Here is a 25,699-nt window from a genome sequence, read left to right on the forward strand (position 1 = left end):
CCCAAAAAATGGCCTTAATTTTAAAGCAAGAGACCTTTCGGGTAAACAGGGCCCCCTAAATTGAAATGGTGGATGATGTTTTTTTTTTTTCTTATAGTGGATAATTTTTTTTTTGCATTTCTCTTTTTTTCTTACAGTGGATAATTTTTTTGGGCTGTTCTCTGTTTTTTTCTCATAGTGGATAATTTTTTGGGGCTAGTGAATAATTTTTTGGCCTGTTGCATCTCTGGGCCACCGTACAATAATGCTTTGAATGTTTTTTTTCTAAAATCTAAACTTTTCATAATATACTAGTGCAGCATATCAATTTGCATGTCAGATGTGTGGAATCACTGGTTTCTTGTAGTTTGTGTTCATTGCAGTTTGTGATATCTTTTTTTTTTTTTTTTTTTTAAATAAAATTTACTGATTTGCTTTTTTGTCTGGCATGTAGCTACAAAGGAGTGGATTGTCACCAGAGAGTGTCTTTACATTTGCAATAAATTTTCTACTTTTTGCTTCTATTCTTGCATTTAATTGAGATTATTTTACAATCTAATTAATCATCCTGCAACTAACAGTAAGACGTGAGGCCATATTTCAACATATGAAGGAAATGAGCCAAAGCGTTTTGCAAACAATTGCAGGGGAAAGCTATTCAATCATTGCACAACATTGTATGTTTGCAGCTGTCAGTCAAAGTAAAAGGTAAACATTCAGGTCAGCGGCCAGCAGTTTCAGACAGCTGGCTCATTTCTAGCATTTTCACCGCTTGGCATTCCAGCTGTCTGATGTCATGGCTCCGAAAACCTCCATGTGTCCCTCCGCCGCAGAGGTACTATCGTGTATTTTTAACAGCCTACTGAAGAATATACAGCAAACTATGTACTTTGAGCAAATTAGTGAAGCGTTTGGAATATTTTAGAGATTAATTGGTAATTTTTTTAAGCCGATAAAGTGAATTTATGAAGAATATAGATCCGCGGATGTAGACGAAATACACTTGTTGCTCTTCCAATCCCAGGAAGCGAAACACGCCTGGAAGTTGAGTGAACTGTCGGACCAACAGGCATGGGGTACTACACCAGTTTTAATCCAGAAACAAGCCAAAGCCAAAGTAAACATCTTTAATTTTTATCGAAGCCGAAAAAGTAACAAATAAGCGACCTTGATGATGCAGCCCCATGGGACCGAATCCTAGTTGGACTTCTCAATTCCATCCGGCGGCTAACGGTAACGTGTTCAATTTTGCCCAAAATATTTACCGGCGACGTCAGCTTCCCCAGGGGTGCCGTCTATTTGCTGGAACGTAAATTAGCAAGCTAGCAGTAACGTTAATAGAGTTAGCTGTTGTTAAAGTCTAATAATATGAAGAACGGCAAGGTTAAATTAAAAAAAAAAGAAAAGAAACTTGCAGTAAAAATTAGCTCTTTTATTGAAACCCTACAAAGCATTTAAAACTTTGCTGAGCACTGCACTTGAAGTTTGTTTAGTTGTAAGTCGTTTGTAATATGGTGGAGTAGCAGGGATTTTGCGGAGTTGTGTTAAACAGTGTTAGCTTGCTGCGTGTTGAATCTGTCGTCCGTTCGTGTTTGGCTCAGAAGATCTAAAAGGGAGGGGATTAACGTTGGACCAAGCCTAGGAAATGGTTAGCAAACCATATTCCTTCTTCACGCTGTCAGGTAGGCTGTCCCACAGTGCTGTACTTCCATGTTCATATGTTTATTCAAAGCGCTTTACTTAACTTTTAGCTCTCTTTAAATTCCATCTGATAGTATATCAAAAATAGGCTAAAGAGGTTAGGTAACTTTAAACAAAATGCCAAAATGCAGCATTTAAGAAGATTACCAGAAGATTAGTGTTTGTGGCATGTTTGATGCTGACAGCGGGTGGGAAGACTAGACCTGTAGTTAAATCTGTTGCATCGCGTCTTCCTTTGACTATTTATTTCACATTATCGTGTTATGGAAATGTGTTCATGTTTCTTGTCTTCTCTTTTTAGGTTTGATCTGTCGATGATGAATTTGATCATTTCCTGCGTTCACGTCGTATTTGAAGGGACAGAAAGGAGACGAATTCCTCTCGACTAATCGAAGACCTCCTCCTTGAAGAAGTGTAAAACATGCCCTTGCCGTTTGGCTTAAAACTCAAAAGGACTCGAAGGTATACAGTTTCAAGTAAGAGCTGTCTTGTCACTCGGATTCAGCAGCTCAATGGAGAGTTTGTTGAGTTTACACTTTCGGTGGAGAGCACTGGACAGGAATGTTTGGAAGCAGTAGCTCAGAGACTCGAGTTAAGAGAGGTATGTATGTGTTTTATGCAAAGGATAATGATTGTTTACTATCTCAGTGGGAAAAGGCTCTTATGAATATTTCTTCTTGTTACGTTCTTATTTTCTGGTGAGCAGGCAGGGCTACTGACAGCTAGATAAGAAGTTTGTGTGTTTACTCATACTTTGTTAATCTCTGTCCCGCATATGACACAACATGAAGGAATTTGCCATTGCATAATGTGCAATATATTTGTATGTTTGGAACTAACACACCACGCAGATGAGCAAACACATTATAAATGTTCGTGCCTGAAGACCACGAACGGTGTGAATCAGGAGGGAATAATGTGTTGAGCTTAATGTCAGCATTTGTTTGCTGAGTGAGTAGATCACCCAGCAAGGAATTTGCAGGAAATGTAAAATATTTGTTAGGTAATTCAGCAAGGGTATTCTTTGTCATAGAGTCTGTTGATTAATAGTTTTTAAAACTGTGCTTGGAACTCCAGCACCTGAATGTCAGTCTCTGATAAGTACTTGTTGCTGAAATTAAATTAGAAACAAGTTGTATATGGACTGTGTCTAATATTTGAAATTGTCAGAAACTCCTGCCACATTTCAACTACTACTAATTTCATCAACTACAATTGGTGCGTCGAGATCCACTTTTACAGTGGCAGAAAAAATTATTAGACCATCAAAAGTCATCAAAAACAATGGTTATGCAATCAAGTACTAACTCCTGTGTGTATCATGTGACTAAAACAGACAGAAAAGAAAACATGGAATGCTTAAAAAGACTGTTTTTGGTAGTACAATGCCATAACTATTGATGTAAGAACTTCACAGATTTTGGTTATTATCAAGAAAACCATGGAAAATGGCTAGATATGAGTTCTTAAACTCTTATGAGCTATTTTTGTTATCATTATATTTTTCCAAACAAATGTACTTTTAGTTGTACCAGGCAATAAAATGAACAAGAAATTGAAGAAAACAAGGGTGGTCTAATGATTTTTCTGTGATTGTATGTTAGTATTGTACCTGGTTGAGGAGAGTGTACTGTAATGAGTATTACAACAAAGTTCTTCCTACATTCCTAGTTTCTTGGTGTCATACTTGGTCTGTGGTCTGAATACTGTGGTTGTTGTGAGGAATTGTGTGGTCATTTGGATCTGGAGGTCCTCCCCAAGTAAATTTGATGTTACAATTGTAAGTTAAATCAGATGGAAGCAAGCAAGCTACAATGTATGACAGACTTTTAAGGTTAATGACTTTTGTTTTTTCAGTTAATGATCTTGTGAATGTTTGTGTCATATTTGAAGAGGTGCCCTCAAGGCGTTCCTGACATGCTGCAGTCATTAGAGTAGACGGACATGAAGTCACCTTAATTGTGACTTTTGAACTCTAAAATCTTTTCAATTAATTTATTTGACTCCAAGTGGAAATTTGTGCTGAATTTTGTGACATTCTTTGAAAATGATTGCAACCACACATTTTCTGTTACACTGAAACAACATTTGACCGCAAAAGTGCACACATAAACTTCACTGCTGGCGTTACACACCTGTCAGAGTGATGCACAACAGACCAGACCCTGAACCATCAGGCTCTGAAGCCATGAGAGATGTAGCTACTACAGAGAAGTCAACCCAACTTAATGACATGAGCTTAGTATTAATGTTAACATAACACAACAATGATGTTACTGTCATTTCTTGTTTACTTGCTAATGAATTATTCATTAGTGAATATTTTCCTTACAGTGACTTGGTATCTCCTTTAAAGACATACTGACAGGCTGATTTGAACATTAAACATGCTTGTCTCTTGAAAACCATAAATGTTATTTCCTTAAACAAATTTGACATCAGATAGTCAAGTAAGTTATCCAGCCCAACAGGCGCTCTGTGTGTAAGCTGGTGTTTGTTACAATTACTCTGATTCCTCTCAGTTTCTTGCTATAGCAGGGTAAATCTGAGCTGCCACTTAACACAGTACACATCATTTTCTCTTGTAGTAAAAATATATATAATGATTTTGTGGTAAAGTCCTGTGTAGAAGACCTGAGAATCAGTGATTAACGTATCTAGTGAAATATGAGGTATGTGGATAATTAATGTCTAACATGTACTATTGTTATGAATTTCAATAATAATAAAATGAACAGTATTGTTGTGTCTGTATTCCATATTATGTACTTCAGATTATTTTACTTAAACAGATTTTTAATTCATCCTAATATGACCTTGATGTAGTTGTAACGTGTCCTTTTGTTTTCTTCTGTACGTAGATAACATACTTCAGCCTGTGGTACTTCAACAAGCAGAACCAGCAGAGATGGATCGACTTGGAAAAGCCACTGAAAAAGCAGCTGGACAAGTATGGGCTGGAGCCAACCGTTTACTTTGGAGTCGTGTTTTACATACCCAGTGTCACCCAACTGCAACAAGAGATCACAAGGTGAGGTTCCACTAGTCTTAAGATGTGTCCTGACTAAGCTGCTAACCTAATTAGATTACTGATCACTTTATTCTTAAAATCAACAATTAAGTTATTTATACTATATGTTTTAGACTGAAATTAGTATGAGTTGCTATGGTAGTTGTATTTCCATGATTAAGTCTATGCTAAACTCAGCCAGGATTGAGCCATTTAGAGCACTAGCAGCACTGGTAAATCTAATCATGCCCAAAATCCATACCTTTATCTTATTTCATATTCAGATGAACAAAGTTTGTTCGGACATAGATACTTAAACAATGTGATGAATAACAGTGACTAATGCCCCCCATTTGTGCCTGAGCGCCCCCCTCTCAGCTTTCAAAATGCGACATGACACTGGCCCGACACCCACTGGGGGGCAGTACCACCCCCCATTGAGAAACACTAATCTAGCACAACAAACCGAAACATAATTTATTTTATATGTTTCAAAATTTCAAGTCAGTCTTCATCTTTCTAAGTTATACATGATACATAGTTATAGATACAGGGGATTTAAAAATCCCATTGTTTTAAAACAGATGTATAAAAATTCCTCTATCCCTCTTTCTATCCAAGAACTGAACGCACACATCAGAAGATAGCCATGCCCATTTAGTGACCCCACCCCCACCTCACTACCTCTTTTATATCTCTTTTATATACCTCTTTTATATTTTTATTGAAACTGTACCTTGATTTTAAATGACTCAGTTTTTAATGCACTGCCGATATGTATATTTATTTATTCATTACAACTGAACTATTTATTGTGCTTTTTGTGCAGATCTGCCTGTCTACCTGTATTTTGTCTATTGTTGTGTAATATATGTGTGGTCCTGCTACAGACAAATTGCTTGTGTGAGACAAAGAATAAAACTGAACTGAACTTATGCTGCAGTGGTGAAGGAATGCACAGTCTTTCTCTCCATCTGTCATCCTTGTTGTTATTTACACTAGAATTTGCTGCCTCACTGCACACCATCTAAATGAAATCAGTGGTGTAACAGACCATAATTGATCTGTGATCTGTTCGGATCACCCTCTGTGATTTAAGATGCATGCAATCTGTGGGTTAGTTGAAATTCAAGTCATTGTAGCTCAGGCTACTGTCGACATAACCTGGACCCAGATAAGCCAAATATAATGGATGGATGAAAGGATCATGGTATGGAATGTAGTTTAACCACAGAAAACATGTTTTTTGTCATCAACATTTTATGGGTTCTTCCATGGTCCACATTCTGCAATTCCACAAAGTTTAATGAAAATCAGCACATTTTTGAGTAATCCTGCAGCAAACAGCAGGTTTTTGAACATGAAAATTGCTCTGATCTGTGACTCAAAGCTGTAAGCTAATCCAGTGACATCTGTGATCTGTCACACCACTAAATCAAAACATTAAGACTGATTTCACTGGCCACCATGTTTACTTCTGTATGGCAGCATGTTGTGTGTGATGTGGTTTGTATGAGAGTTGCAGCATTCATAAAATAATGTTTATAGTTGAAAACTGCAATATTATGAAATGTGACTTCATATGTAGTAACTCTAAAGGTGCTTCCTTTTCAAAACAAAGTCTTTACCAGGGGTGTCCAACCCTGGTCCTCGAGATCTACTATCCTGCATGTTTTAGATGTTTCCCTCTTCCAGAACACCTGACGGTCATTATCAGGCTTCTGCAGAGCTTGATGATAGGCTTATCATTAGAATCAGGTGTGTTGGAAGAGGGACGCATCAAAAACATGCAGGATAGTAGCTCTCGAGGACCAGGGTTGGACACTCCTGGTCTTTACTGTCTGTGATGTGCTCATGTTCAGTCAGAGGTTGATTAATACTGTGTTTGTAGTGTCGCAGAGTTGTGGGTATTAAAATATTGTATCATAAAATTTTAACTATTAGATCTCTGCACAGCATGACATATGGGAAATTAAAACCAGTACACCAGTTCAGCTATATAACACATAGTACTACTGGTATTGTGAGCAATATAACTTTTTTGATATGCTTCATTATTTCCTTTACACTCCATTGTCTCTGCTATAAATGAACTCTTTCTTTCTCCACAGATATCAGTATTACCTCCAACTGAAGAAGGATGTTCTGGAGGGCAGGATCTCATGCTCTCTAGATCAAGCCATCCATTTAGCTAGTTTGGCAGTGCAAGGTAATATAGTAGTATGTTACCATTCTTTAATATGTTAACATGGCTGATTCAAGAATTTTAAAATGCATTATTGTGAGCCATATTGTGTTTTCTTTCATATGCACTGTTTTATTTATTCAGCTCACAGCATTCATCTTAGTTTATAAGAACAGTTTAATGATTCTTGTAAAATACTGCACTTTACAAGCCCTATCAAACTTAAAGCAGCTTGTTAAAGTGGGCAGGGTTGTGTGTTCACATGAGCCTTAGCTGTGATGTGTCTTCCAAGTCTTTTACCCAGCCAGAAGAATCTCAAACACTGTTGGCAAAGTTATATCAGGAGCCGCAACGTACTGGCCTGAGTATTAGCATAGCAGAGCTGCTGAGATCACTTACTGTTGCAGCCACATTCAAATGATTGACCAGTATGCAGTTTTGCCTTGAAAAAAAGCCCAGAGAAGCACCTTTAGTAACTTAGTCAGTGCTTGAATTATCACGCAGACTTGGCTTTGTGCTGAAAATAAAGGTGTGTAACTCTGCCCTGCTGTGTGTTCCTGGGCCAGGATAGTTTGCAGTGAAGGACAGTTGTTGGTTTTGAACATTGCCGATGCCTTGGATACCCGGCATAGCTGTAAACTCTGCCAGCAGGGCAGGCTGAAGCTGGTAACCGTTTTGGACCTCTACGTTGTCAGACGGTGAAGCAATTCCCTTCCATTACAAATAGGTCCCTCCTCTCCTAAAATTAGTCTATCTCAAACATTACAGCTTTTCAAATGCTATTACACCATTCTGCAATTGTAGATGCCATTTTTACATGCACTAAATGAAGAAATCCACATTGTAATTAGATTCCTGCAGAGAATATTGTCATGTAAATCATGCCATGCTGAATTTATTCATGTAGAGCATATTTTTCTTCGCTTACAGCTGACTTTGGAGACTTCAATCGGTATGATTCCCAGGAGTTCCTTCAGAAGTTTGTGCTGTTCCCTATCGTAAGAATTTTTTTTCCTGTCACGAGTGAAATGTAACATGTTTTTTGAGTTCATACCGTATGTTGGGTCACCAACCCTGGTCCTCAAGATCTCCTATCCTGCATGTTTTAGATCAGGCGTTTTCAAATCTGGTCCTTGAGGGCCAGTGTCCTGTATGTTTTAGATGTTTCCCTCTTCAGCACACCTGGAAGCCATGACATCGTTATCAGGCTTCTGCAGAGCTTGATGATGAGCTGATCATTAATTGAACCAAGTGTGTTGGAAGAGGGAAATATCTCAAACATGCAGGATACTGGCCCTGGAGGACCAGATTTGAATACCCCTTTTTTAGGTGTTTCCATCTTCCAGAACACCTGACGGTCGTTATCAGGCTTCTACAGAGCTTGATGATAGGCTTTTCATTTGAATCAGGTGTGTTGGAAGAGCAAGACATCTAAAACACGGAGCATACCGGCCCTCGAGGACTGGATTTGGATACCCCTGGTCGAAAACATGCAGGATAGTAGATCTTGTTGACCAGGGTTGGTGACCCCTGCTGTATGTGTTAAACTATGTTAAACTTGTTACTGTTTTTGCAGGATTGGATCCAGGATGAGCGAGTACTGGAGGATGCCACTCAGAAAGTGGCTCTCCTCTATCAGACCTTCAGGTGAAAATGATTTAAAGCATGAGCTTGCCTGTGTGTGTCATTGAAAATAAAAGGTAGAACTAGAAATTTGCTGTCTGTGGTTAGACTATTTTTACAGAGGAGTGCTGTGTGAAATAATATACAGAAAATATTGAGACGTCACAGTAAAGATGACCTTTGTCCTTTTGCGTGCAGAATGTCATGCCATTACACACGTGTAAGGAATTTAATCACAATTTGTGCAAGAATTCTTGAGTAATGGCCAAAATATGATGTATGAGGTCGCAGTAACATTGACCTCTGACCACTGAAATCTTATAAGTTCATCTCTGGTCATCTGTCTTTAATTGACTTGTGTTAATTTCTTAATAATTGTTTGAATGATAGGCTAAGTAGAAGCCGACTTCACAGATGTTGTGTAGTCGTATTCATGTAGCTCTTGCTGTCTTCTTCAGAGGATTGTCAGCTCCTGAAGCAGAAATGTTATACATGCAGGAGGTGGAGAAAATGGAAGGTTATGGCCAGGAAAGCTATCAGGCTAAGGTATGACTGGCTTATTAAACCCCTGACATCCTTCATTTCATATAGAATCTGGATACTGTAGCTTTACATATTTATTCTTGTTAATAGGACAGTACGGGCACAGATGTTACACTGGGATCCTGCCTCGATGGTATCTTTGTCAAGCATAAAAATGGACGGCCACTTCTTCTATTTAGGTATGTGTTGTGTTAAAAAAAAAAGTTTATCTCTGAGCTAGGCAATTTGGACTAAACACACGGTATCTGTATTAAAAAGCAGAATGGTGACACAAAGCTACACACATTGACAACCAATAGTTTGGAAATATATTCTTTTAAATATGATGCACTAAACACAAACTTTGTTTTGTTTTGTTTTTTCACTTTTCTTTCCAAACAGTAATTATATAAATTTAAGTTATTCCATCAACACTAAGTGATATTTGGGGCTGGTTTCTCAGCTATACTTAGATAAGATTGTCTGCTGTAATGTTCCTTAATGCTCTCTGACCTAAAAGTAACCTCAGGGGGAAATGAGTCAGGTAGACCAATATGGTCAGGTCTTGTAAGTGAACATTCTTGACCCAGTTTGAACTGTTACTATCTACATACCATAAGGAGTACTGGATATGTGCAGATTGACTCCCTCTTGTCTGTGGTCTCTATTCTGCATTGTTAAGGAAGCCACTCAGCCTCTTGGAAATAAAGTGCTGTTTTGTGTGACCACCATTACGTCATGTATTTATTTTCCCCTTCCTTCTCTTGTGCTTTAATTGGCTGCGTAGGTGGAGTGAAATTAACAACATGAGTCACAACAGGTCCTTCTTTGCCCTGGAGCTATCCAACAGAGAGGAGAGTGTTCAGTTCCAGACCGTAAGTCTCCCCTGCCCTTGCCACTTCTCTCTTCCACCCGTCCACTGGGACATTACAATCTCTTATTGGATTTAAGAAAATTGCTAATGTCCTCTGTACTGGTGCTTTGCATCAGCTGTTCTTAACAATGCACCTGTGTGTCTGTGGGCAGGGCTGTAACTAGGTTGTTTGGGTATGTGTTGGCCACATACCATCAGCAGAAACTCAGTGGAAAACTATTTGAGGGCACACATAGGAATGTCTTTATGTGTAGATAACCAAGTCAACACCACCACTGTGCTAAGTCTTGGTTTCTGAATAGTTTCTTGTTTTGCTCTTTTGTGTAGGAAGACATGGAAACCTCCAAATATGTGTGCCGGATGTGTCTGGCCAGGCTCAAGTTTTATAAGATTAACAAGAGTAACCTGTAAGTGTTTTTTTTTTTTTTCTTTTTAACACGTCTGGCCTACTTCCTGTCTCTTTGTTGGTCCCGTGTCTGTTCTTTGGTGTTGCCTCACTTCTGTCACCTCTCCTCTCTCTTCAGAGAGGAGTGTGACCCCCTGCCTTCTGAGGGCTCCCAGAAGTCCCTCCTCACTCTATCCTTTCCTCGCTTTCCAATGCTCTCTCGTCCCTCTATGCCTTCTAATAAGGGGTGAGCAACACAGTCAGCCACCGCCTACAGTAGGACTATAGAGCAGGTGCCAACACCTGCCTTTGCAGACGGCTCAGCCAACCGGCCCTTTGTATATTAACTGGGCCTTGAGTTTCCAATCATGATAATTTCATATACAATGCTTTTAGCCTTTTAAGTCCAGTGAATACTAACACGATTTACTTTATTCTTACACTAAAAAAATTTAAAATCCTTTTTTTCAGTCTATTAATCAAGTCTTTTATGTTTTTGACTGTATTTTAGTAAGTTTTGAGTTCTGAGCAAGTTGTATCTTTTTGGATATATGTGGCCCCTTGTACCACCTATATGCAAGTTGCCTTTTAGGATGTAGAAGTATGTATTTGTGGCCATTCAGTAAAATTATCTTAATGTAATGCTTATGTAAAGAGAACGTATATTAGTTTATTGTCTCTTATGATGTTTTTGAACACTATGTAGCTCATGGCTAAACAAAAAAGCTAACAAAACTAGAGTATTTTATTAAGTAAGGAATATACAACTGTAATTACAGTGTGAGTGAAACAGTGACACTGTGCAGTTAAACCTTCGAATAAAACAGAGTAATATAATGGGATCCTGTAATTGGATGGATGAAATTATGTTATAACAAACATGTAATGATGGCTTACATTGAGAAACTATGTTAAATAGAAAATTGTCTGACTTAATGTATGTTCTGTTTGTCAGTATTGTAATATTTGTATTTACTATGTTGATATTTCTTACTGATATAATTCTGCTATAATTCACTCCTCCTCATCCACATTATTCCATCTCTCAAAATGACACACCATTCCAGCCGCTGTTTTTTGGGGAACTTTCCACCTACTAAAGTCTATACCTATGTTGGAACTTTCTCAGCCTCTTCAGTACCAGTATGTTGATCGTGTATGAACTCCGTTGGAAATTTTAGATTACATTTGGATTTATGCACAGCTGGTGCAGCACAGTGTTGGATTGTAGATCGGTATGAATGCATTTCTACCCCTCGAAGGAAGGTATCTGTAGTAGAAATAGCAGTCATAGACAAAACAAACATGACTCAGACCCTGAATCTGTTGCCATTTTCTTAAGTTTTTCTTTTTTTCCCACCAGCCAAACTCAGCCCACAGTTGTGAACCCAGTGAGACGGAGATCTTCAACTAGATTGTCTTTGGTAATTTCCACATTCATTCAAAAATACTCAGCTCATAGAAATCCTTGTACACTATAAATGCCTGCAGTATGTTTACCTTGCATAGTTGGCACATCGCAGGAAAAAAATAATCATGTACTAAAACACAATTTTCACTGAATTACATGAATCATTCGCTTCTGCATACTTTTTAGATCATATGAGCAACAGCTGAATACTTGTTTTGTCAATTCCCAGCCAAAGCCTCAGGGCTACATGATGCCTCCTCCACAGATGCACTACAATGGCCATTTCACAGAGCCTTACACATCATCACAAGGTAACTGGTGAAGTTGAAAATGAATGAGTAAAAGTCTTGTACATAAATATACTGTAATGATTGCAGGTGTTAGTGAGTATCCCAGTTCGGACCAGGTTTTGTATTGTGTGTGTATAACCATCATAATGTAATATCTAAAACCTGTAGATCCTTTCGGTAAAGCATAAAAAATGCAGACCCATTAAAATCTGGTTTCCCGTGATCAGGATGGTGATGATTTTACTGTTACTTTATAAAAATGAGCCCTTCTTCAGTCAGCAAAATCAAAGAATCTTGGAAGTTACTGTGATGACAGATTACTGATTATCTAATTTTCTCCCTGCATAATGTGTAAACAAAGAGCAGCATTTGTTTGTTAGTCTGGAAGAAAAAAGTGATAACTGTAGTGAAACCTTTAGTACCATACAAGGAAGTTATTTAAAAACCATCTTGTGACAACAGTAAAATTATAATTTTGCTTGTTAACAAAATTACATTGTTATCAAGTCAACATGATGCTGATAATCCCATAATGCTTGTAATTACAAATGACACATTCAGAGAGTGAGGCCACTTTTCCAAACTTCCATGTTAAGATACAGAGTAGAGCAGTAGAAGTGTGTCTGATGGAATCTGAACAGTGATCACTAATTACACCTGTCAGTCATGTATTTAACTCCCTACCTGTCTGACAGTGCCTGTAATCAGCCAAGATCTGAGTCATGGAGTAGGTTTTGTACCGTCTGAAAACACAGACAATGAGTAGATACAGAAGTCTTATGTCCTCTCAGATCACATGACTTACAATATACTGAAATGGAATTTTTGCTCAACTATCAAGCACTGCAGCTTAAATGTTCATAACTGGGAGACTGGGACACATGTTAAAAATAAATGTTTAACTAATGGTTTAGTCATTATAATTTAAACGTCCCTCACAGTACATCGTCTTGATGTTCTCTCTCACAGACAACCTGTACATGAACAGTCAGAACGGTTACTACTACCACTCCCAGACCAGTCTGGACTGCCCACCCCTGGAGTACAGCAGTGGGGGGCGTTTACGTAACGGCAGTGTGTACAGTGCCCACAGCACCAGCTCTCTAACAAACCCTCAGCATTACCTTCAGCCCTCCCCCATGTCCTCCAACCCCTCTATCACCGGAAGTGATATCACCAGGCCGGACTACGTCCCCTCACATCGCCACAGTGCTCTGATCCCCCCATCATACCGTGCCACTCCTGATTACGAGACTGTGATGCGTCAGAAGACCCGAGCAACGGGGGGAGGGATGGTTCTGTCGCAGGAGCACCGGCAGAGCCACTCCATGAGGAATCTAAACATTGGAAACTCGTATGCCTATAGTAGACCGGACCCTCTAGTTTACAGTCAGCCAGAGATCAGGGGGGAGCATGGTGGAGCAGCCCAACACCATCACTACCCCTTCCATCTGGGTTCCAGCTTTCACAGCCCCTCTCCTTACCCCTACCCTGTAGAGAGGAGGTCTGTGGTGGGGGCAGTCAGCGTCCCAGAGCTCACGAACGTGCAGCTGCAGCAGGCCCAGGAGTATCCAGCCCCAAACATCATGAGAACACATGTGTACCGACCCCCTCCACCTTACCCATATGCACATCCACGGCCCGCCAACAGCACACCTGACCTCTCACGCCATCTGTACGTCAGCAGTAGCAACCCAGATCTGATTATCACACGGCGAGTCCACCATTCAGTACAGACTTTCCAAGAGGACAGTCTGCCAGTCGCACACTCCTTACAAGAAGTATCGGAGCCTCTTTTCAGTGGACCCTCACACAGACATCCATACCACACCCAGAAACGCAATTCCATTGAGATTGCTGGACTAGCTCATAGTCTTGAGGGGATGAGGGTCAAAGAGCGGACCGTGTCTTCTTCAGCAGCTGAAACCGTCTCGCCGCCTTTGGCCCTGCTTGACTCTCGTTCTCAGAGTTCTCAGCTCAATGTGTTACTGGAACGTGCGAAGACAGAGGACAGGGCAGATATTAAGGAGGAGGCTGTGCAGTACGGGCACAAAAAGTCCCTTTCAGATGCCACCATGTTGGTCCACAGCAGCGGTGAAGAAGAGGAGTTTGAAGATGACAGCGGGCGTCACACGCCGCTCTCTCAGGACGCCATAGCAGCAACCGTCATCCCAGACCAACGGCCACAGCAGCAGCACCACAGCCTGACATCCCTGTCCTCTTTGACTTCTCAGCAGCAGACCCCCAAGGAGCCCCCTCCAGCGTATCCCATAGGCTCCTCCCTGGACCCGTCTATTACCAGCCCTTTGACCTACAAGACTCACCCGCTCATCCCTGAAACCGAGCCCCTGTACCTGTTGTCAGATCTACGGCAGCCCAGGATCATGCCCTCAGTGTCAGAGGGCGACATCAGTGTCCAGGCCAAGCAGAAGCCCAAGAAGGACTTCAAGAAGAGGCCTGTTTCTGACGTACCACCAGGGAAGAAAACAGTAGAAGGGCTGCCTCCTCCGGTGAGTCCTGATCCTTGTTTGAAAGCCTTAAAATATTAAAAAAAACCTCTAAATATATAGAGTTTTTATCATGATTTATGTTGCATTTTAGGTTGTTGTTGTTTTTCTTTTATTTCAGTTAAAGCAGTAGTCTTATTTTCATTTTTAGGAGATGACTAGTTTAAGTTTATTGTGCTTCAGATTGGGGTGAAGTCATTTGATTTATCAAGATTTTTTTTACTGATTTGAGGAAATGTAACTTGCAAATTATTTGTTGTAACACATTAATTGTAAATATGACTATCCAGTCACTGTGTAACAGTGGTGATTTAATTTATTAAAAATAGTTTTTTAAACTAGTGCACATGGACACCTTTGCAAGTATATTTAATTGTATCGCGTGTATGCAGTTATTTTTTTATACTGGTGATAATCAGAAATGTCATATTTATATCAATATCTCAACATAATTTTTCACCATTTGAGATCTTACATCATCTTGCTTTCTTCTTCTCAGGGCACTTCACCTCTACTGGTCTCTGTCATTATCAGTATCAGTGGTATCAGTACTTCTTTGTATATTTAAGTTATTTTTGTTTAATCTACTGGTGCAGTTTTGTTTACAAAGCCAAAAAAGACAAATGTATTTTTATTTGCTCTTACGATCATTACTACTGAATGGCTCTTTTCTTCATTAAGTGTGCTGCTACTGTGTCAGTAAACTGTTCAGGCTCTTATAAACATGAGATGAACAGAAAAAGTTAATTGATTTGTTTATCACAGCATAGCAGCAATATTACCTGTTCACATGGTCTTCCAATTTGTCATTTTCCGCATGCCAAGATCACGAGTTTGCATTGTAGAATGCACTGTAAGCGTTTCACTGACCATCAATGACGTAAACAGTTTCATTTCACATAAAGCAGATATGTTGTTGGACAACTTTGGTAAACCTGTCAGGTGACATTCTGTGTGCGAGTCTGCGCTGTCCTTCCCCTTTTGTCTGTCTACTCCCTCTGTGTGAGACTCAAACACGCTCATTCTCAGTTTTTGTCTGTCTCTACTTTGTTTTCACACCAGGGTATGAAGAAAGGAGCGAGGTCAGAGGTGAAGAAGATGGGTCCTTTAAAGGTGGCCCACCTCAATGGACTGTCAATGTCTAGGATGCCAATGCATGATGAAGCCAAGGACGAACCTGAAAAAGCCTCTAATGACGAGAGGGTAGGGCTCACTAATGCACTTTACATTTCAGCTGCTCAGGAAGTAACCTTCTGATCAGGAACTAATGTAAATGTGTGTAGGCAATAGAAAATGGAGATTTGTTCTGAGTTCGTTGATTTTTGTCTCTCATTTTGGAATTTTGCTGCGTTCAGAAAAGGCTTATTACTAAGAGTTTATTGTCAGCTCATATGTTTTGCATAATAATGATTGGTGGAGCTTGTATTTACTCGTGTAAATCATGGGTTGTCCTGCTGTAACAAGACACCAACCACCAGTTTACAGTAAACTGTTTCCTCTTATGGAAAGCAAAACTTCAGTAATGCTTGAGTAAATGAAAGTAGAAAACAATCAAGATATCTGATAGTAGTTTCAACTTTTATACCATCACATTCTGGTGAGGTTATTTGGGTGCTTCTATGAAACTGGGTACATTTTGGTACCTGGTGCCTTGCCAGCTTTTTAGACCCAATAATAAAAGACAAATTTAGTCATATTTCCCCCCAGGATGTACTTAATGATCACCTCAGATAAATGCAAAAAATTATACTCTTGCTCTGTGCCATCCCAAAATTAATGAATTTTCAATAAAATATTGGGGCCAAAAATAGGGCCAAAATTGGGACAGGAAAAGCTAAAATGGTCTTATATAGTGCTATAAATAAAGACACTGTGTTAAATGTGACAATCCTAGTGGTTATTCTAATCCAGACATGTGGGTTTTTCATGAATCTCAGTCTCATTCAAGGTTTTTCGTATAGCCCATCGTGTCCACTTGCATTACATGCAGAACCTGCCCATTTAAGCACAAATAAATTGCGACTGATTTTGGAACAGCGGTCATTTCTGTTAAACATTCTGCCTAGCATTATTAGTTAAATTCCCAAAATGTACCTGTGAGAGAATAGAGATATTTTTTTTAAAAAAGCGTGTTATTTTTGTGTCCTTTTGACTGTGTTACATGCAGATTTTTGTATAAAAAGTAATGTGAAATAATATAAAAATGTGTTTTATCTGAAAAATAGTTTCTCTTTTATCTCTGTAAGTATTTATTTTTAAAATAGACCCAAAGTGCTTCCAAACTTGCTTCATAACATTAGTCTACATCTGGTGTGAATTTTTAGCCCCCATGTCCTGTTTTTAGGGACCAGTTTCACCCATTTATAATTTGGTTTTTAAAATAAAATCCTTATTTTTTTCTCCCTGGTGTAATGAACAATTCACAATTTTAATTTCATTCATTTTATGGATTCATTTACTCATATTGTCTATGTGCACACAGCGATTAAAAAAAATCTTCATTTGCATTAGTAACAAATGATATCAATAGACATTTTGTATTTGTTTGCATGTAATATAAATGACCAGTCAATGGAAGATGCTACAAGTGCAGATCAAAATGAGGCGATAACCCTGTAAGTCCATGAACTGTTGTATGCATGTGTGTTATTGCAGTGATATTTTACTGTTTCCCTTGTTCGTTTCAGTGTAAAGCTCTGGAGCTGCATGTGGAGCAGGGTAATGTCTTCAAGGAGTATGAGGACATCCCAAAGCGTTGGCCAACAGCAGAATGTACAATCGCTCAGCTGCCAGAGAACGGGGAGAGAAACCGCTTCCAGGACGTCCTGCCTTACGACGACACTCGAGTGGAGCTGGTTCCCACTAAAGAGAACAACACGGGCTACATCAACGCGTCACACGTCAGAGTAAGGCGGACCTGCAATGAAACCGCTATCACACCTAATGTTCAGAAGTCACACAGTTTTTGTTTTTCTTTCCCTCGTTGCATATGTCTGATCCAGTTAGTTTGGATTCCCATTGCAATAATGCAGCTGTTAAAGAACTTTCCTGTCATGTTTCTCTTTACTTGACATTGATTAGTTTATAAACTGACAGGCATCTGATGTCAGTGCAGGGTTTATGCTACTATTATAGGCTGTGTTTTAGTTGCTATTAGTGCAGTTGTCTAGTAGATGGAAATGTCAATGGAAAAAGTATCAGGAGAGAAAAATGAAAAAAGAATAATTAAAGAGATTTATTAACAGCATATTGAAAATCTTAATATTTTCTGACCTGTAACATGTTATTAAAACAGGTTAAATATCAACTTAACAGTCTATTGTACCTACGAAAGTTTCTCCTGCTGTTGATGGTTAATTTGAGTGTAGAGCGCATGTGCTGTATACGTGTGTTTTTGTTGAGGTTATGAAATGGACACAAAATGGTGAATGTTCATGCTGGAATTGGATTGGACAGCGATGTCAGATTAACTTCATCTGTCTGTTTGTCCACCCACCCATTCATCCATGTCAGTCTACAATTGGTCCAATTTTGTCTAATTTGTCCAATCCGTTTTTGTTCATGATATTATCTTTTCACTGCTTACTTCATAATATTGGGGCTATCACAGTATAAGGGATGGGGTGGATATGGGTCAGTCGGGAGTAATCACTGTTTGTAAATAATTTAAATTTAAAATAAAGGTGTCCTCTGATGAGCAGGGGTGGTGGCGGGCCAAAAAAAGAAGAAGAAAAAAAAAAGATTAACTTCATGACCTCCATGTTATTAGTAAATGTTTTTTGATCACTTTGTTGGTCCAAAACATCATCTGTCCTTCTAATGGTTCTTTTGTTTAATCTCACTGGCTTGCTAGGCCTTTCTGTAATTAGTCCAAACCATCCTAAAAAAAAGTGGTTTCACACTAGAAAAAAAAAAAACCACAGTTCCCTTTGATCCAGTTAGAGAACAGGTTCCAGCTGTTTGTTCTGTCTCTGTGATCCAGAGAAGGGTTTGGTTCAGATCAAACTGTAAAATCTGGACCACATGTGTTTGGTGTGAGAGGCTCCTGAACCCATCTTGTGCTTCTAAGAGGAATCACAACAGTCACATGTTTAATTTAATTTAATTTAATTAAAATGAAGTAAAGGCCAGTGTGTTGCATTCTGGGAAGTGAGTGAATGCTGCTTATTAACGTTCACCTCCTTAATGTTCCAGAAACATTAAAAAGACAAAGTGTTCTGATGCATGTTCCCTTATTAGATCACAGTGAGTGGACAAGAGTGGAGCTACATCGCCACTCAGGGTCCGTTGCAGCACACCTGTCAGGATTTCTGGCAGATGGTGTGGGAGCAAGGCGTCTCCATAATCGCCATGGTTACAGCTGAGGAGGTGCGTGTAGTTCAATTAAAATCTACACACGTGTGTTCGTGGTCAGAACCATTGACTGTATCTTACCATTTCTCCAGGAGAGCGGTCGAGAAAAGAGCTTCCGTTACTGGCCCCGACTTGGCACCCGACACACCCACGTGACGTACGGACGCTTCAAGATCACCACGCGGTTCAGGACGGAGTCGGGCTGCTACGCCACCACAGGACTCAAGATCAAACATCTGCTGACGGGACAGGAGAGGACAGTGTGGCACCTGCAGTACACGGACTGGCCCGACCACGGCTGTCCCGAAGACTTCAAAGGCTTCCTCAGTGAGTCTACACACAAACACCGAACATCCCATAATGTCAAATTCATTAGTTCAGGGGCCACATACAGCCTAATGTAAGCTCAAGTGGGTTAGACCTGTAAACTAATGGCATAACAACCTATAAATAATATCCAAAATTGTGTTTTAGTGTATAAAAAGTCAAATTACATGAGTAAAAATTTAAGTTCTTTTGAAAAATAAGAGCAGTTTTAACGTTATCATGTCTCGGCTTATTATTAACACAACTTACAGCAAACAGTGGGTCGATTATATTAATATATGACACTTACTTTTCTTAAGACATTTCAGGCTGTTCATATTTGTTCAGGTTCTTCACATTTTATTGTGAAAGGAAAGTTGGTAAAAGTAAGTATCTTCGTCATGTAGTATTACTTTTTTTACATTAAACCAAAAAAAAAAAAAAAATTGGAATTGTCATTATTGTTTGACACCCCTGCGCTAAATCATAACTAGATTAATGTTCTGGTTATAAACAATAACTTATTAATAAACCCTTGGTTATTTAACAATTTTCATACATTGATTCAGGCTCATTATTGGCAGTTACTGCACTACTTTTAGTCCATTTGTTCCGTTAAATCTCGTCCTTTTATCATTGAATGTGTTGGACCATTTGCTTATGAGTTATTAGACATTATTGCACATAATTGTTAAAGCCTTAGTATAAGAGTGTCAAAGATATGGCCTGTGGGATGAATTTGGTAAACGCAAATATTACACTTAAGATATTAACAGTCAAGGGTGTTCAACTCATTTTAGTTCAGGGGTCATGTACAGCCTAATATGATCTGAAGTGGGCCGGACCAGTAAAGCAATAGCATAAAAACCTTGAAACAATGATGACTCCAACCCTTCCACAAAAAAATGTGAATAACATGAACAACCGGAAATTTCTTAAGAAAAACTAGAAGCACTCGGAGAGCGCAGACCTCCGCCAAGGCTGATCAGTGGCCCCCCCACGCCAAGGAGGTTATGTTTTTGCCAGGGTTTGTTTGTCTGTCTGTCTGTCTATCTGTCCGTTAGTGTGCAACATAACTCAAAAAGTTATGGACAGATTTTGATGAAATTTTGTGGTCTGCCCCCCCACCCCCGATCACCACCAAAATTTAATCATTTCTTCCTTATCCCATTTCCAACAAACCCTGAAAATTTCATCCAAATCTGTCCATAACTTTTTGAGTTATGTTGCACACTAACGGACAGTCAAACAAACAAACCCTGGCAAAAACATAACCTCCTTGGCGGAGGTAATAATAAGTGTAATTTTAATAATATTTTGCCTGTTGCTAACAGCTGTGTGTCTTTGTAGAGCCGCTGATCTGTGAGTTGTCACATGTTTAAATGCTAAAATGAGGCATGATATTGTTAAGAAATTCCAGGTAATTCACATATTTCGCTAAAGGACAGTTTGTAAACGTAAACATTTTCATAATGTAATTTTACTTTTTTTGTCCAAAAAAACAAGGAGAAAAATTGTCATTATTTATAGGTTTTTATTCTGTTCTGTTAGTGGTCCAGCCTGTTTGAGACCAAATTATGCTGCATGTGACCCCTGAACTAAAATGAGTCTGACCCCTTCCCTTAGTCTATAAATTAGTTCCTTTGATGCGTCAACTGAGTCAGTGGGATCTGAGGGTTAACAGGAAATGTCGACTCAATATTTGACAGACTGGAGCACCTTTTTCATAATGTGTTTAATTACAGATATAGATGAACTGTATCGATCCCAAGGGGAAAAAAGAAAGAACAACCATCAATACATCAATCCCCACCGCGTTATAGCAGCCCATTAATGATTTATAGTCTTTACCGCCTAATTACAAACCACTGCAGTCGTATTTTTATTGAATGATGTTCACTATGACATCACAGGGAAAACTCTATTAACTTAAAGGAAATTAAAGCCTACATGTTTTCTCCTCAGCATATCTGGAGGAAATCCAGTCTGTGAGGAGACACACAAACAGCATCAGTGACCCGAAGAACACCAACCTGCCTGTGCTGGTCCACTGCAGCGCCGGAGTGGGTCGCACTGGAGTGGTCATCCTGTCCGAGGTTATGATAGCCTGTCTGGAACACAACGAGGTAACCCCCCCCCCCCCATGATCACCATATACGCTAGAATCACTTTAGAGCCCTTCCAGTTTTCTACAGTTTGAAGCGCTGTTTTCCATTGGTCCGCTTGAGGAACATTGTCACTGTTACTTGTCTGGCCAACCAATCAAAATCAAGAATGAACAAGGCGGGACCTGCACTGTCAACCAAGCACAAAGTACCGCCTCTTCCTGTTGTTTGCCATGGGACCTTATTTTGGAAAATATTTGTATTACAGTCAATTGTGAGAGACAAGTTAATTATTGCATCATTTACACACATATGTTTGTCAGTTTAAATGATCATTTTACAAGTTAGTGTCAGTTCGTTGAACAATCAGACAGTGAAAATATGTAAATAGGACAACACACATAAGTGAAATTTGGATAGGTGATGTCATCATAACTATATAATCTATTCAAAGTCATTGAAATCTGTCTGCAACATCAACATGATCAGACTGGAGTGATTTAAAAAAACAAAAACATATTCCCCAAACCCTTGAACATTAAAGTAACGTGCTAAGGCAGTGGCTGTTTGTGTTGATAATATATATCACATATGACGATACAGTTCAATACAAAACTACACGTTCCTTCACTGTCTTTACCACAAACTAACTTTAACTTGTAAAATTACCTTTTAAACATACAAACATATGTGTAAATGTTGCATAATTCAAAAGGAATAAAAAAAAGATGTCCCTGACTATTGACGAAGTGTTCATATTTCTATATATGGTGTCCAAAGAAGGGGCGGGACTTCAGCTCTACAGTATTGATCGTTTTCAAAGTTCATTAGTTGTAGGACAAAGGGATTGTGGTCCACTTCATCCTCAGTTGATTACAACAACACAAACTAAGACTGAGGCAGTGTACGGTTGGGGTCAAAGGTTATGGCAGTGACATAAAAAGATTCTTTTCATGATAATGATTCACTTACCAATGAAAGTTTCTGACACCTTTAAAAGGCTTAGAATTGTTCTTTTACCTAGAACAAAAAACTAAAGAATTAAATCAGCTAACGTATGTTGCTGCCAAAATGTTTTGCCACAACTGTAGACCAACAACTCCTGTGTCCTGTAAATTAGAATCTGTAGGACCGTCATATTTGGACACATTATAATTATTTGACACATACCATCATGTTACATCTGTGTTCGGAAGTTTAGTGAACTTTTCAGCCAAACAATACAACAGGGTTTTAAAAGTCTTGAATTTACAAATCTGTATTTAATACCTTAAAAAAAGTCTTTAAAAGGTAATTAATTTGATGTGGTAGGTCTAAGTTATGTTGTCATTAACTTGTTCGCTGTGTTGTGTTTAAATGTCCAAGCTGCAAAGAAAGTAACGTTAGCCTACTCAGTTCCACCCGTTCCAACCCAACAATTTATACTGAAATTAGGAACCAATTATCACTAAGTTTGCAGACCCAGGTGAGAAATGATTCAAAAGAACATTCAGTTCTGTGAACAGTATGTATGTAATATTCAGTCTCTGCTGTTGTAAATAAATACATTCTTCTAAATACTTGGAGTCACAAATTTTTGCCAGTATGGCTGTGAGAAAGGCATTAAATTTAGTTCTTTGCAGTCTTAAAAAGGTCTTAAACAGTCTTAAATTTAACTTGTCGAACCCTGTACAAGCTTGAGAGAAGTGCAGTAGATTCCACACAGGTCTGATGTTGAATGTGTGTTCCAGATGTTGGATGTGCGCACCGTCCTGACGGAGCTGCGTAAACAGAGGATGCTGATGGTCCAGACTTTGTCTCAGTACAACTTCATCTACAAAGTCCTTATCCAGTACCTGCGCAACTCCAGACTCATCTGAGCAGCAGACGCGTCGTCACCCATCGACGACTGGGAATAGATCACCTCAGGATTTGTGCCAAACTGCACCGTGATGAAGCAGCTGGATGAAAGCGGCAGCGATCGGAGGTTGAAGGTCGTCACCGGCCCGTGTTTCAGACGAGTATTAAAGCAGGCGAGGCTGACAGAGCAGAAAGACTCACCACCTGCCTCTAAACAGTATTAAACAGTCCGTTTTTACACTCAGTTCTGCTTAAAAAAAAAAAAAACACCCAGCACTTTGACACGCTGTACATAATGAACCAACGTTAAGCTCACACACACACACACACACACACACAGTTTATCACCAACAGCTGATGGAGTCAGATTGGTTTGACGTTTGCTGAAGCACCTGTTGGTTCTGTTCATGAAGGACGGTTTAATGAAGGGTTAACGGTGGAGATGAGAAGGCACTGGTTTGTACTTCAACTGAATCTGGACTCACGTTTAGCACCATGATGATGATGATGATGATGATGAGTGTAAACTGTCATGTCGTCAGGATTTGGAAGGAAAAAAGTTCTGCCCGGTGTTCAGGAATCGTCACATAACACAAATCGATTAATTTAACTAGCTGCATCTTGTTTTGGGTGGTTTAGTTTGAGAAATCAGCGTTAATTTGGAGTTAATGGGTCACATGATATTTAAGTTACAGATAGAAGTCTTAACTTTTCCATAAAAAGTTCAAAAATTCACTAAATATAGGTGAGTGTAGTGATATTTGGAGTTGGAGTCACTGGAGAAAACGGTTTATTTTAATAGTAAGTTGGATTTACACATTAGCAATAGAAGTTTTTGATCGCTAGTATTTAACGGACATGTTTTATCGAAAAATCTGCACTTTTTCGACTGGAACTGATTAATCTGAAAAATCACAAAAATGGCATCGTAGCTCTGCAGACTTCTCACGCTCAAAATGTAATTTATTATCTGAGAAAATGTAAAACTAAAACCATAAATCATCTGTAATGTTGAGATTTTGTTCAATTTCATGTGACGACGACTGAAAACCAGGCTGAACTGAGGCGACTAGTTTGAGTTGGTGAATCCGATGCACTTCTTTAACAGGTGACACATGAAGGAAAAACGACAATGTACTGAACAACCACAGAAACACAAGGATGATAGATTTAGTCAAAATGTCACTGAACCTCTTAAGACCCAGCGATGCACTTTTGTCGTTTTATATGGGACAAGAGTTTCACAGCTTTACTTTAAAACAATAAAATATGCCATTTCCAATCAAGACCATTATTTATAGTAAAAAAAAAAAAGCTAAACCTTTGACTGTCCCTGGTCTCAGGAGGTTAAGTGCCTCAACATTTAGATAAAATGTCAAAGAAAGTCCATCTTAATTCATACTTTACCTTTATAATCTGGATTCTTGTCTTATTATTCACACAGCTGGTCAATTAATAAGTTTTCATTTTTTAATTTTGATCATAAAAGCCTAAGTTTCTGTTGTTCAGTATTTATGCATTTTTCAGTTAAAGTTGACACTTTCGGGCTGTTTTCGTTGCACAGAAATGTAATGTTTAAGGGAAGAAAGTCACGGCAGGTTTTTGGGTTAAAGCTTAAAACTGGAAAATTAATTTTATACTCTATTTTTTTTTTTTATTGTTTGCTTTTGAAACTGAGCAAAAACCGTATACTTTTAAGATGTTTGTCGAGATGAAGTGCCTGATCTTTTGCATTTTTACAGCTGAAGGGCTTTTTTTTTTTTTAATTGCAAAGTGGTTTTAGACACACACCCCCCCTCACCTTTTTGTGCTTTTTTGAGGTGGAATGGGTCGGGAAAGCAGGTAGACACACTCGACCGTCACCCCTGGAGATACAAACCTCTGAGGTGCGTCATGGAGGACAGTATTGGCGTGTGTTGGTCGGCTCGGTGCAGTGTTTGTGCTTGTACATCACCTTTGCTGGCAGCGGTGCTCTGTATTAGAACGTCTCAGGACCACGTCAGACCAGGTGGGCGGTCTTCGATACAGTATTCTTACTCTGTTTCACTTGAACCTTTATCAACTTTACACTGAACCGGACGTGTTCCACTTCCTGCTGTATCTGGAATAACTTTAAAACAAAAAAAAAACAAAAAAAAAAAAACAAGACGCTCTGCAAAACTCTGCAACCAGACATGTATTTAACTGGATCTCTTTAGCGTTTGCTTGCGACGTGTGGTTTGAAGATCGAAGTCTTTAGCGACGAGACTGAATGGAGTGATTTTGTAACCGTGGTGTCCATGTACAGGTTATGTTCATAATGTAAACAGTGTAAAATTCTCCTTTATCGGTTACTGTACAAACTGTAAAAACTGTAACTACTGAACAAAAAAAAAAGGTCTGCCATTGGAAAAATGAGTGTAGAGAACCTTTCCAGCCAAGAATAAATATTTGGAAAAAAACATGTCTTGTCTTATATTTTACATTTAACACAGAACTAGTTAGATTTAGTGTTTACCAGGTTGAGTACGCCCCCTTGTGGCAGCAGTTAAAAGGTGACTCCATCTGTACGAGACTTTAACAACAAGGATTTTCAGCATTTGAACAACTTTTATGAACAGGCCTCTGTA

General features: G+C 39.0%; 1 protein-coding gene across 4 annotated transcripts; it reads left to right on the top strand.

Moving 5' to 3' along the window:
- Nucleotides 1-1,011: 1,011 nt before the first annotated feature.
- Nucleotides 1,012-25,466, top strand: ptpn21 (protein tyrosine phosphatase non-receptor type 21). 4 transcript variants are annotated; one of them, XM_030126086.1, is made up of 20 exons: nucleotides 1,012-1,212; nucleotides 1,982-2,281; nucleotides 4,542-4,711; nucleotides 6,802-6,899; nucleotides 7,806-7,873; nucleotides 8,452-8,522; nucleotides 8,957-9,044; nucleotides 9,132-9,220; nucleotides 9,808-9,895; nucleotides 10,222-10,301; nucleotides 10,419-10,526; nucleotides 11,643-11,703; nucleotides 11,920-12,001; nucleotides 12,950-14,490; nucleotides 15,550-15,690; nucleotides 17,175-17,393; nucleotides 18,727-18,855; nucleotides 18,933-19,167; nucleotides 21,112-21,272; nucleotides 22,982-25,466. In XM_030126086.1, exons 2-20 carry the CDS (start codon nucleotides 2,102-2,104, stop codon nucleotides 23,108-23,110), a joined length of 3,738 nt encoding a protein of 1,245 aa, XP_029981946.1. In that variant the 5' UTR covers nucleotides 1,012-1,212; nucleotides 1,982-2,101; the 3' UTR covers nucleotides 23,111-25,466. The 4 variants fall into 4 exon arrangements, with proteins under 4 accessions (XP_029981946.1, XP_029981949.1, XP_029981947.1 ...); XM_030126087.1 differs by lacking the exon at nucleotides 1,012-1,212 and adding an exon at nucleotides 1,502-1,661; XM_030126088.1 differs by lacking the exon at nucleotides 1,012-1,212 and adding an exon at nucleotides 1,739-1,897.
- Nucleotides 25,467-25,699: the final 233 nt, after the last annotated feature.

Source organism: Sphaeramia orbicularis, chromosome 22, assembly GCF_902148855.1.
Source record: "Sphaeramia orbicularis chromosome 22, fSphaOr1.1, whole genome shotgun sequence".
Classification (NCBI taxonomy): domain Eukaryota; kingdom Metazoa; phylum Chordata; class Actinopteri; order Kurtiformes; family Apogonidae; genus Sphaeramia; species Sphaeramia orbicularis.